The sequence below is a fragment of the Grampus griseus genome (genome assembly GCF_964374135.1).
Source record: "Grampus griseus genome assembly, chromosome: 7".
NCBI lineage: Eukaryota > Metazoa > Chordata > Mammalia > Artiodactyla > Delphinidae > Grampus > Grampus griseus.
Window position 1 is genome coordinate 49,973,542 of NC_139001.1, and position 14,345 is coordinate 49,987,886.

A 14,345-nucleotide genomic window follows, 5' to 3' on the forward strand; every position below is an offset into this window, starting at 1 on the left:
AAGGATATTGTAAATAATGCTGCAAGGTTGTTTCCACATTATGGATACTGTAAATAATGCTGCAATAAATATAGGAGTGCATATATCTCAACTTAGTGTTTTTGTTTTCTTCAGTTAAATACCTGTAAGTGGAATTGCTGGATCATATGGTAGTTCTATTTTTAATTTTGGGGGGACCTTCATACTGTTTTCCATAGTGGCCGCACCCATTTCCATTCCCATTCCCACCAACGATGCACACGGATTTTTTCTCCACATCCTCGCCAACACTTGTAATTTACTGTCTTTTTGATAATAGCCATTGTAACAGGTGTGAGGTGATATCTCACTGTGGTGGGTTTTTTTTTGCGGTACGCGGGCCTCTCACTGCTGTGGCCTGTCCCGTTGCGGAGAACAGCCTCCGGACGCGCAGGCTCAGCGGCCATGGCTCACGGGCCCAGCCGCTCCGCGGCACGTGGGATCTTCCCGGACCGGGGCACGAACCCGTGTCCCCTGCAACAGCAGGTGGACTCTCAACCACTGCCCCACCAGGGAAGCCCCTCACTGTGGTTTTGATTTGCATTTCCCTGGTGATTAGTTATGTTGAGCATCTTTTCATGTTTACCTGTTGTCAAGGTCCATACCCTTATCACAACTGCATAGTTCCCCTTGCCATGTAATGTAACATAGTCACAGGCTCTAGGAATTAGGACACTGACGTCTTTGGGGACCATTACTGTGTCTGCTATAGAGAGGAAAAGGGAAAGTCCTAAAAGGTCTAGAAGATCCTGTGTGATCTGAGCCTCTACTACTTCTGACCTCTTTTCCTCCTACACTTCCCTTGCTCACGCAGCCCTGGCTTCCTCCATGCTGTTCCCTGAACACACCAGGCAAATTCCTGTCTTTGTCCTTGTTGTTTCCTCTGCCAGAGGCTCTTCCCCAGATTCCACTCTAAAATTTCATCCCCATCAAGTCTTTGCTCAGATCTCATCATCTTAATGAGGCCTACCCTCACTGCCTTGTTTGATACTCCAGTATTTGATTGTTTTTTCCCCATAGCACCTATTACCCTTTAACTTACACTACAACTTATTTACTATTTCTTGCTGTATCTTTCTGCTGGAATATTAGGTCCACAAGAGTGTCTTTATTCCTCTGATGTATCCCAAGGCTGTAGTACACATTAGGAGCTCAATAAATATTACTTGAATTGGTTGTTGAACAAAGTTTTCCAAATATTGACTGATGGATGAGGTTACATGTATACGTTCTATGTTTTTTGTAGGTCATGTAAACTGCCAGAGTGCCTGAAATACTGAATTATCTCCTTGATCCTTACTAATTTCTCCTTTCTAAATCAATGACATTACTCAGTGTTTCCATATTTTAATTCAACAAGATCAATATTCCTTTTATTCTGGCTCAAAAGAAAACTTTGAAAAAAAATGACTTATTTATACCTGTCCATTCCCTCTAAAAAATAGTTTTGATCCTTTGTGATAAAAGCAAAGATGTACAGTAAGACTAACACCAAACCTCAAAAAAAGGCAAGAAGAAACAAAGATGTAAAAAAGAAGTCTTTATTTCCAAAAGCTTAAATACAGCAATGGCATTTTAGCTCAGATTTTCCAGGTTCTGTTTTTAAAGTTTACTCTAAAACCTTTTCATTTTGGACACTTCTGACAGTCACCACAAGATGGAGGTAGTTTAAGTCAAATATGTTTCTTAAGTATTAGGAACACAAACGATGTTTTCAACAATAAAAAATCTAACTACTTAAATTCCACTTTGAAATTACGCTTCAAAAACTACCTCTGCAAGACTTATAGCAACTTATAAGAAACAGCCAGGAAGAGACAGATGGCTTAAATTTATAAAATATCTCTACTGCTTAATCAAGAAATAACCTGATAATTTAAGATACAACCCACAGGCTCCAAAGACACCTGTTTCACTGACCCACCTCAGGAAAAAGTTCTAAGTCCCTTCCCAGTGTCAGTATCTCTACTTCAGCACACAATGCCCTAAGGTTTCTCACAGATTGCAGAGACTTGGAGCTAAAGCATGCATATGTCCTGGGCCACAGATGCCTTTTTGTCCCAAGAATTTCCCTATGCCTAAACCTAGATTAAGTGCTGGCACAAACAAAATAACTATTTATATGAGGAATTCATCAAACTTTAATGATGTTTAAATATTCACAATGAACAAACATGTGCAGTGATTTATGTTGAGATGATCCTTTGTATATCGTAAATTTTTAAGAAACTTTATATGACCAAAAATAACTCATTTGCTTTATGCTGTTTTTAATATTTTCTTTTCAAATATTCTATTACACAGTAGATATTTCTAGAGCTGCAATTAGAACCCAGGAGATTCATTTAAAGCACTTCTCACGGGCTTCCCTGGAGGCGCACTGGTTGAGAGTCCACCTGCTCATGCAGGGGACACGGGTTCGTGCCCCAGTCCGGGAAGATCCCACATGCCGCAGAGCGGCTGGGCCTGTGAGCCATGGCCGTTGAGCCTGCGCATCCGGAGCCTGTGCTCCGCAACGGGACAGGCCACAACAGTGAGAGGCCCACATACCGCAAAAAAAAAACAAAAAAAACAAAACAAAAACAAACTTCTCAACTCCAGTGCATCTTAATTAAATGATTTAAAAATCAAATAACCTAAGTTTTAAAGAAAATACACTATAATTCCACAACACTGCACTCTAAAGAATCTGGGTTTCTGTCCAGTTGCTATCAGTATATTTCTATGTGATTTTAGGCAAGACATGTGTTCTGTGTTCTTACCTTCTGTTCCAAATGCTCCATAACCTACCTCCCTAAAACTCAGTAGCTTGAAACAACCATCATTTATTTTTATATCTCACAATCCTGTGAATCAGGAATTCACACAAGTTTTGGCTGGGTAATTCTGTTCCACATGTTATGAATGGACTCCCAGTGATATTGAGCTGGCAGCTGGGCTCTGTGGAAGGGTCTGTGACAGCCTCACTCACATACTTGGTGCCTTGGTCAACTAGAAGGCTTAGTTTAGCTAAGTCCTTTTCCCATTCCATGTAGTCTCAGGCCCTTTCCATATTTCTCCCACAGGGTGATGGGTCTGCTTACCTGGCAGATCACGACTTCAAGAGACCAAGGTGGAAGTTGCTGGTCCTCTTACAGGCTAGTTCTGGAACTGGCATAGCATCACTTCCCCTGTACTATATTGGTTAAACACACACACACACACACACACAAGGAGAAATAGATCCTGCGTCTCAATGGGGAAGAATGTCAAAAGTTTGCACCCATCTTTAATCCATGGCATACTCATTTTTTTAATAAGGGTAATTAGCAAACATTAACTACATAATGTTTAATGGATGCTTAGTGCATGCCAGACACTATTCTTAGTGATTTATATGTATTCATTCCTTTAATCCTAACAATCCTATAAAGAATATACTATCATTATCACCATTTTATAGATGATGAGGCTGAGGCACAAAAAGGTTAAGTAACTTGTCCAAGGTTTATACAGTTATCAGACAGGACTTAAAAATAGTCTCAGTCCAAAATCTAGGCTTTTAATCTTTATAAAAAGAAAATTCTAAGATTCCAGTAACTTTAACCACTACCTTTTTTTTAATATATAATTTTTTTTTAATTTCATTTTTGGCTGTATTGGGTCTTCATTGCTGTGTGTGGGCTTTCTCTAGTTGCAGCGAGCGGGGGCTACTCTTCATTGCGGTGCACGGGCTTCTCATTGCGGTGGCTTCTCCTGTTGCAGAGCAGAGGCTCTAGCTGTGCAGGCTTCAGTAGTTGTGGCTCGTGGGCTCAGTAGTTGTGGCTCACGGGCTCTAGAGCGCAGGCTCAGTAGTTGTGGCACACGGGCTTAGATGCACCGTGGCATGTGGGATCTTCCCGGACCAGGGCTCAAACCCGCATCCCCTGCATTGGCAGGCGGATTCTTAATCATTGAGCCATCAGGGAAGCCCCTAACCACTACCTTTTAATCGACCAGTTAGTAGTACAGTAATGTGAACTGCATAGGATAACAGAATGCTTACTGAAATTAATGTAAGGACACTGAGTCAAGAAAATGAGTATCAGATAGATATCCACTTTGGAAAGCTATTTAAAATTATGTCAGAGGGATTATTTTCACCTTGAATCATTTCCTTTTAATGACCTAGTCAAAATTTTTTAAGTTAAAATAATTTTGATTCAACTTATTTATTAATGTGAGGTGAATTTCCAAAACTGGATCTGAGTCGCAATACCTACACTTTTGCTTCATTAACATCCAAAAGTCTTACAAGCTCATTAAGAACTTTAACTTCAATCAGCTTTCTACATCAAATAGAATTCTCAGCCCTTTTCAAGCCTGTCTGAACCTACAATGTCTGCACAACATATACTAGTGTATTTTACTTTTAGTCTATTCCTACTTATTATATATATAGGGATAAAAAAATGTATTGGAAAGTACTTGAGGTTTAAAAGAGTATTCATATTTAAGGCTAAGTTTGTAATTCACAGGAGTGTCTTCATGCCCTAAATCACAGAGCTATTGCCAACCAATTCACAGGAAGTTGGAGAAACAGAGACTCACCTTTCTCCCTACTATCATAACATGAGGGTATCCAGTGTTATGAACAGAAGGGAAGAAATACACAGAGCATTTGCCATTCAAGTTACACTGGAAATCTGAGATACAGATGAGCTGGAAAACACAAAGCTTACAATCAGAACACAATGTCACCTAGCTCAAGATTTGTTTATGGCCATAAACTTTCCTTTACTTGCATGTTAGAAGATGAATAAAGCTGTGTATCAAAATTAAACTTTGTTTTAAAAATCAAAACGCAATGGAAGCTTTTTAGTTTTTTTTTTCTAGTATCTTTCTATTTTTCTATTATTCTTTCTTCATAGTGTGGGAAAAGATAGGGGCTGGAGAATCAAGAAAGGCAGTGAGACTAAGGTAACTGGGTAAACAAGAGTAAAAAATGGCAGGGGAATGCGGGGAACACTAAGTAAATTAATCATCTTGAGTCCCAGAAAAAAGATCAAAGCCCCATGCCTTATTTCTGCTCAATCTCTAGCAACTAGCATAATGAATAAGACAAACTAAACGTTTGACAAATGAATGATAATAACTTTAAAAGAGTTAGGATCAGGTAGCAAGAGGAAGGAAGGAAAGGAAAAGTACTCTTTAGATTTACAACACTTTATAAAACCTGATTAAGACATTTTGGAGAAAAGGCAAAACATTTCAGAAGGGAATGAGGGAATTTAACCAAAACCTTCAAGCTAGAAATTACTATCTTTTGAGCCAACAAGTTTCTTTGCAGAACTTCATCTCCTAAAAACATTTCTACATTTCTTCACTCTAATTGCCAAAAAATATAGTTGGTAACAAAACCATAGTTCTTCATCTACAAAAACATCCAACAACTCTGCACACATACACACAAAAGGAACCACTGTGAAGTTAGCAAGGCTTCCTAGAACCTTACCCTTTCTTAAATTTCAGGAAAACTCATTTCATATAAAAATGAGTAAGACCAAAGTAGTGAGGTCAAATCCCATACAAAGTTATTATGAGAAAAAAAGAGAAGAATGACATCCCTAGAGACAATGAAAGCACACCAGAAAGACATAAGCCTAAAAAGATCAAACCCATAAACTTGTTTCAAACTGAGCTAAAAGACATCAATAAAATGATACAAGCATGAAATAACAACATAAATCAGAATTAGAAACCTAAAAATGATGTACAGAATTCAGAAAAGAATCAAAAACCAAAGGCAAAATCATTTCAAAATGAAGACTAAACCAGAAGGCACACAAGACTGAATAAATACAAGAAATAAAGACTTAAAGGAAAGACACTGAAAAGAAGGAAAACTCAATAAGATACAGAAAGTATTTTAGTTTCTCCCACCTCCAACTGAGGAAGTAATTTTCAATGCCACAGCAAGTCTTCCTCATTTTTCAGAGTGCACTGAAGAAGAGGAATACAGTGATATTTCCAAGGGCTGTTAAATTCAGGGTCTTAGTTGACATGATGAATCAAAATGTTCTCATGGTTCCTGTTAAAAGTGGGGTCATAAGGAAGCCAGGTGACAGAAACTTAGCCCATGTCTGTCTCACAGTAGGCCAGTCACAATATATAGTCAGAGAACTCTTGATCATTTGAACATTGTGCTGATCCACTACATTGATGGCATCATGTTCATTGAACCTGCAAGAAATAAGTGGGAAATACTCTGGACATTCTGGTAAGGTACATGTATGCCAGAGAGTAGAAGGTAAACCACAAAAATTCAGGTTTACCACATTGGTGAAGTTATGAGTCCAGTGGTCTGGGGCACACTAAGACACCTCTTCCTAAAGGATAAATTGTTGCACCTTGCTCCTCCTACCGTTAAAAAAGAGACACAGCACTTGGTAAATCTCTTTTTGGTAAGCTTCTGGATTTTGGAGACAACCCAATATCAATGAGAAAGTGCTTCAAACCATTTCTCAGATTACTTAGAAGATTCTAGTGGAGCCCAGAGTGAGAGAGGGCACTGGGACAAGTGACTTAACACCTAATCATCAATTACATCAGAGCATATTAAATACATGACCAGAGCTGTCCCTCATAAGCTCGGTACTGTCAGATCCACAAAGCCCTGAGACCGGGCCAGCGTAACAGTAACCTATGGCACATTCAGATTGGGGCACAATGAGGTCCACAGGCTCCAAGTTTCATGACAAGGTGACCCAGGAGCCCATGTCACTTACCTCCAAGACACTGAACACCTCTCCCTCAACTCACAATCTATGACTTGAGTTCACTACCATCAGCTGACAGGAGAAAAAAATCCAGGCTTGATTCAGACAGATCGGCTTGATATGTTGCTGTAAGCCAAAACCTGACTGCTGCCATATTAGATTCAGAGTGGACTTGAATGACAGTGATGAGGGGAAAATCCACCCAATGGGCTGAGCTTCAAGCAATAAACCTGGTCAGCACTTTGGTCTAGTGATGTGATGTCAAAATTAATGCTCACCGCAGACTTTATGTCAACATCTTCCTAGTTATTTAGCTTGTCTGAGCACATTCTCTAGTCCACTTCTCAGGAAGCGCTCAAAGGAAACTTCCTGAATTCTTGCATACTGATACTGTCTGAGCAATGACTTTTACTTAAAAATCAGTTTCATCAAAAACATACATGTAAGGCTTCCCCGGTGGCGCAGTGGTTGAGAGTCCACATGCTGATGCAGGGGACACGGGTTCGTGCCCCGGTCCGGGAAGATCCCACATGCCGCGGAGCGGCTGGGCCCATGAGCCATGGCCGCTGAGCCTGTGTGTCCGGAGCCTGTGCTCCGCCAACGGGAGAGGCCACAACAGTGAGAGGCCCACGTACCACAAAAAAAAAAAAAAAAACATGTAGATGCAGAGAACAGACTGGTGGTTACCACAGGGGAAAGGGGGGTGGGGGAAGGGGAAATGTGTAAATGGGGTCAATTGCATGGAAACTAGACTTTTGGTGGTGAGCATGCTGTAGTGTATACAGAAGTCAAGTTACAATGTTGTACACAAAAAACAGATTATAAACCACTGCTACCTCAATTTTTTAAAAGATCAGTTTTCTTAGATATAAAATCTGCTCACATTTTTTTCCCGCAAATATCTTAAATGTATCATTTTCTCCTGGCACAGTACTGTATTTAAGTCTTGCTTTTCTAAGTCACTGTTTTCGTCTAGATAGCCAAACCCAGTTTATATCTGGGAAAATATTCTTAGTAGACAAGATGTTCTTCCAGTATATAGCTCCAAATATTCTTTTTCAGCAAAGTATTCTTCATACAGTTTTGTTCACTATATTTTTTTAATCTCTAAAATGTCACTTTTCTATAAATCCTTTCTATACCTTTTCTTTCTGATTTCTAAAGCCATCATCCTTTTTTGCACTGTATTTCCATAAGGCATTATCTGTTGTTCATCTACTTTTGTGTGTATTCTCGTTTAGTCTTCATTTCTAAATTTTTTTCCTTTATTTCTAGTATTTTCCCAAGTTCTTCAAATTCTGATTTTTAGTATCCTTTCATATTTTGCAGCATTTCCAAAACATCTTAGAACCTATTTTTAAATAACAGGTCATAATTTTGATCTATTTTATGTGCATGCCTTTCTGGTGTGCTTTCAATGTCTATGGGAAATTTTGTTCGTTATCCTCTTTATTTTTTTTTTAACAACTTTGCATGACTATACTTTTTTTTGTTTTTTTTAGTTAGTTAGTTTTGGCTGCATTTGGTCTTTGTTGCTGCACGCGGGCTTTCTCTAGTTGTGGCGAGCGGGGGCTACTCTTGGTTGCAGTGCACGGGCTTCTCATTGCGGTGGCTTCTCTTGTTGCGGAGCACAGGCTCTAGGCACGTGGGCTTCAGTAGTTGTGGCATGTGGTCTCAGTAGTTGTGGCTCACAGGCTCTAGAGCACAGGCTCAGTAGTTGTGGCACATGGGCTTAGCTGCTCTGCGGCACGTGGGATCCTCCCAGACCAGGGCTCAAACCCGTGTCCCCTGCACTGGCAGGCAGATTCCTAACCACTGTGCCACCACAGGGAAGTCCCATGACTACAGTTTTATGTTACTTATTTTTGTGTGAAATCAGCTTTTCTGAACTTTAAAATGAGGCTTGTTTCAAGGTAACTTTTCCAGTTTCACAGATTCTACTGTTTTTGTATAGTACTGGAAAATGTGGCAGTTTATTTCCTCAGATTTTCCTGGCTTTTACTTTTGTTTTGTATTTTTGTTGGTTTTATTGTATTTTTTAAGTTGAGATACAACTGACATATAACATTGTATAAGTCTGAGGTATACAAAGTGTTAGTTTGATATATTTATGTATTTCCTGGCTCTTTTTAAATAAAGGATGTGATGGATACAAAGACAGGTAAGATACAATACTGGGTAAAAATAACGAACCCAAACATAGCAAACAAATATTTTTAGCCAGAAAGCAAACTTCATGCTCCACAGAGGTTTACGGAAATAAAATGCCCTCTCAAAAATAAAACCCACAGCCCTTTTACAAAAATGTGTATAACTCAAATACAAATCCAACAGTTTAATAGGAAAACTATCCAGATCTACCTTGAATAACTGAGTTCTGTATGTAAAGAAACAGGATAAAAAATATACTCCTATTTTAAGGTGGAAAAGACTTTAAAAGTTTCAGATGAAAAATACTCTATAAATGTAATGATAAATGGATTTTCATCCATGCCAGTACATTCCTTAGTTTCACTTCATCTCAGAGAACTAAACAAGTCTTCAATGGTAGTTTGCTGTGATTTAAAAAGGATATCAAAACCTTCTATACAATGTGTTACTTTATTCTTTATAGATATGTATTAAAGATAAAGAAAGATGCAGATTACCTAGATACATGTATTATGGTGAAATATCATGTCAATTAAAACCTCCTTTTCATACAAGTGCCAGCTTGATGAGGTTCTCACTGGCCAAGGAGGATAATTTGAATAAAAGAGTGATGACTGCAAGTGACTGAAACAGTGAATTTAAAAAAGAAAAAAAAAAAGCCATTAAGTGCATAGTGATACCAAAGGAAAAAAAATTTTAACTCAGGACAGCAGTGGAGGTCGCCAGGGCACCAAAAATAACTCTGAAAGCTGATAAAGGAAACGAATTAAATATTTATCCTGCTATCCTGGTATGAATGTGTTCCATGATAACCAAATAGCCCTAATGGATGGATGCGACAAGTTTCTTCTATATGAAAGAATTCCAACTAATAAATGCAACAGGAATGATAGGTTTGGAAAGTCCTCATTTTGCAAATCTTAATGAAATAACTGATTCAGGCAAGTATCATTAATGCATGCTTTTAAATACATTATGTAAAAAGTTTATGGGGAACTTTCCAATGATGGTGTTTGGCTTTTGCCCACATGCCCAATGAACAACCTGAGGACCATTAAAAGTGGGACAACCAGAACTAAATGCCTCATCGTTTGACATAAAGTACACCATACTACTATCAAGTATTCTTGCTCAAAAAAATGAGATTGCAGAATCTAATTAACCTTCTCTAGATATAACTTCTAGGATATGGGACAAATGACAGAACTAGTTAAACAAGAACGCTATTCTTGTTTAGATCAAATTCAGTCTGTGGTGCACTCTGTAGGCAACTCACATGGTTCCTTCAACAAATCATGGTGTACTGAACGGTGGGGAAAAGTAGGGGAACTCTAATTTAAACTTCAAGACACTCCAAAGACAAAACCAAATACACTGTGTAGACCTAGTCTCGACAGAGACTCACACAAACCAAACATAAAATTTAACAAATTTTGGAAACAATTGGGAAATTTTTAAAAGGACTGGATATTAGAAATTAAGAAAATAGTGATGGTTATATGGTTATTAAAGCTGGATTACAGGTGGATGGAGGTTCATTACATATTTTCTCTATTTCTGCGAAGACTTCAAACTTCTTGTACTAATTAATAAATCACCCTTTCAAAAACTGCTCAATACATATAATCGACAAGTTTATTATCAAGAAACTTCGGTAGGTTTTTTAAAAGGCTGTGTTGGTTTTACAAGACTGAAAGATGACAATTCATGACAGGACAAATATAAACAAGGATAATTAAAATATTAAATACCATCTAAATTAAAAGACCATAATTCAAATTAATTATAATCTTTGTGTCTTGTTAGAATCAGCTGTACAGTTACCCGTCATGAAATTCACCTCACCAACTCATGAAGACTACAAAGCCTCACTACAAACTCAATTACATAACTTACAATAATCAATGAGTGTTTTGCACTTAAGCATGCACTATCACAGAAAGCACAAAATCTTATATACAGGGATTTTTTGTTTCTTTAAAATGTATCTCAAGCATCATTTAAAGTGCGAGCTACAAATATGCTGTATCCTTTAAGAAAAAGGCTTCTAAAGGAAGTATGAGACAGCTATTCGATAGTCAAGAGTGGTTATATAACTAACCGAAGGAAACCCAGCAGTACCCTGCTAAGTCTGTTTTATTGTGGCAACCTTCTCCTTTGTAGTTGAGTTCTTAGCTCTTACTGTATTACCAGCCAAACATGTATTCCATTGCTTTGGATACAAGACTTTCATCTTTTTTTGGCGTTTGTCTGTCAGAAATAACCTATTAAAAAAAACACACACAATTGTAAGATTATGGTTTCTTTAGTATCATAGTCAATTCTTCAGTTAATGGCTAATTTAAAAGTGCCAAACACTAAAGTGGATTTGCAACAATAAATTATATATTTAAAAATTAAAATATAGGCTTGCTTGGAACATCCTTATGCTTTTAAGAATAACAAAATTGTATTCCTTTGGCAAGGCAAATTACATCTGCTCCTTAAATTAGTAAACTGAACAAACACCACAAAAGCTAAAAGAGATAAGGACTTTAAAATACTAGTTTAAAAAAAACTAAAGGGAAAAATTAAACCAGTTCTAGAATGATCCCCAAATTTCAAGGGAAGTCAAACTGCCCTACTAAAGTGTTTTATTTGCTATCTCAGGACCTGTGTCTGCAGCTAGGCAAGTTCAGAACTACTGGCTAATTAAGTAGGCAACAATAGCATGGTGAATGACAGTCATAATACTTCTAGCATTCTTCAATGAATATAATGAACTTTTCCTTTAAACTTTTTTGAAATAAGAAGTTTTGAAATGGGGACTGGTCAATGTTTTCTTTTGATAACCAAAGCTACTTCCAATCTGAGGTTCTTCATTTGCAACACCATCAAATTTAGTTATCAATTTAACAGGGATTTAACATTCCCTCATGCCAGAGACGTCCACAAGAGAAACTTTTTACGTATGCAACATACCTTAGAAAAAACTAAACTAATTAACTCTCAAAATGTTTTTTAAAATGGCAAAGAATTTTTTTAAAAACTCAAGATAAATTTCCAACTGGCTAAAATTCTAATTTTTAAAATAGGAAATTTAAAAATGCAAAGTTTATAGGTTTCATCAAGCCAATCAACTTCAGTAGGAAATATTTAATGGCATACAAATCAATCCAATGAAAAAGTTAAACATGCTAAGTACTGCAGCCCTTAAAGTATATTCTTTTATCCAATCTTTAAAATACCTGATAGTCACTAGTAGAAGCTTTGTATGCTGTAGCAAGAGGTCTCATGGTAGAAATTCTAGAAGTACTTCCAGGTTGGGTTGGTGTACCTAAGGTTTTGATTGGTGGTGTAAAGGCAACAGATGGAGATGATAAAGCACACCTGTCACTGTTTTCCATAACGCTCTAGAAAAATAAAGACAAAGAACTTCTCTGTTTATTAACATAATACATATCATCCACTATTATGTCCTACTTACAAAGAAAACTTCATTAAAAGTAGCGTACTTTATTTAATCTAATTAAACTTTCAAATAACTTTAGGGTTGAGAAAACAATATGTGCTTCTCAGCTAGCATATGAGATCTAATGCTCAACCAGAAATCTCACTTGAATGACCTCAAATATCCTCAAGAAAACTATAGACTCTCAAGAGTAAGAATCTCCTAACAAACACTACGGAAAATCAGTAAGAAAAAAAGAATTCTTAGGGAAACTGAGGGGTGTGGGGCATCAAAGTCCAGTGCTTTTTAGTATCCAGTAACCCCAAATTTTCCTCTAGCCTCTGCAAACACCTGCTACAGTACAACGTAATAATTACACAACTACTCAGTGATCCTAGATTATGATAACAGGAGCCATGTCTGCTTCGTGCACTAGTGTGTATACGTAAGTCCCAAGCACAGTGCCTGGTAGGTAGCAGAAGTTCACATATATTTACTTAAAGAATGATCATGATTTTACAAACCACAAAGTTTAAATTGTGCCCAGGATTATTTTATCAGTATACAAATATATAATAATATTTAAATATTTTAAAGTAGAAATGACTAATAAAAAGCTTCAGCTTTTAGAAGTTAACCCTCAGTTACCATTCTTAAGAAATATTTCATTCTGAAATAGCACCACTCCTTTGAGGTAAAGAATTTGAAGTTGCTTTGCACAAAAAAGGGAATGGGTTAAAAGTTAAAAGACCTAGAATGTAGGCTTCACCTTAACAACTCTGGGTAAGTTACCTAAGTCTCCTTGGCCTCTTTATTTGTAGAGTGAAGGGGTTGGCGTGTATTACCTCTAAAGTCTTGTGACTAAATATCTTTGACTTACCATAAAAGAGTGCTGTAACATCATCCATCACATTTTATAAAATAAGAGGCACAGTGAAGCAAAGTGCCATAACCACCAATGTTAGTACTTAGACTTGTGCACTACATATAAATTAAACTGCTTTCCTTACACCAGCAATAACTTACTTTATCTATACATGGTTTTACACCAATCATGATGGACTCTCCAAAAATTCTCCCATCTTTGCTTAAAGCTTTCCGGGCCTGCAGTTTAGATTGATAACGAATATGCATCCAATTTCCTGTGTTAGACATCTGCAAAAAATGAAGTTTTCTCTTAAATTAAAATACAAAGTATACAAAATTTAAACTTAATGAGTTCTATTAGAAAACAGAAACATATGAAATAAATCTGCTTCCACTTTTTATTTGATGCCCTGTAAAAAGCTGTATACTAGGATTCAACAAAAATCCTATTAAACTATTTCAATACATTTCAATAGTTCTCAAATCTCTTATATAAAGAATATGTGACAAATATTCTCTGAAAGCAAAGTAATTCTCAAAAGATAATGTTTCTTATAAAAAGGTCTTATCAACACTTGCTATGAAATTTTTTAAAAACTGTATTCATCAATCTGATTTTGCATAGGAGTTAAGTCAATTTCTAGTAATAGAAAAAAGATTTGTTATTTATAACTGGCAAGCTAAAAAAGCTCTAAGAACTCTAAGTTAGAAACATCTCCCTTTTCCTTTATCCCCAATAAAACAAGCTCAAATTGGAAAACTTGGCATGATCTTTTTTAAGAGACTGTGAACTATTTTTAAAAGGGGGAAACCTGAAACTCTCACTCTCTTGCTTATCTTCTCTCTTTATCCCTTTTTATCAAATACTATGCAACTACCAGCCTTCCAAACTCCAATAGATAGATACATCCTATGAAAACTTTAAAAAAAAGAAAAATTTTCAAGTTTGGAAAAAAACAGACAACATTCAGCAGCAAAGTTTTCCCTCAATTCACAGGTTATCTTTCCTCAGCTTAAATCTTGAAATGAAAAGAATTAAGACTTACCACATGTTTTAAGATATTTCCATACTGTGCAAATTGTAATAATATATAGGAAGCAGATGCTTGAGGAAACCTGGGGTTGGGGGGGGACAAAAAGTT

At 36.9% G+C, this 14,345-nt stretch overlaps 1 protein-coding gene across 1 annotated transcript in view; it reads right to left on the minus strand.

Annotated features, from left to right (window-relative positions):
• Positions 1–10,540: 10,540 nt before the first annotated feature.
• The window catches only part of NUP35 (nucleoporin 35), a 36,399-nt gene continuing 32,594 nt past the window's right edge, over positions 10,541–14,345 (minus strand). The window contains exons 6-9 of the mRNA XM_082658761.1: positions 14,250–14,319; positions 13,363–13,491; positions 12,134–12,298; positions 10,541–11,170 (exon numbers count right to left, since the gene is read on the minus strand). Coding sequence (XP_082514887.1) covers positions 11,093–11,170; positions 12,134–12,298; positions 13,363–13,491; positions 14,250–14,319 — 442 coding nt within the window. The 3' untranslated portion in view covers positions 10,541–11,092. The remainder of the gene's footprint in view (positions 11,171–12,133; positions 12,299–13,362; positions 13,492–14,249; positions 14,320–14,345) is intronic.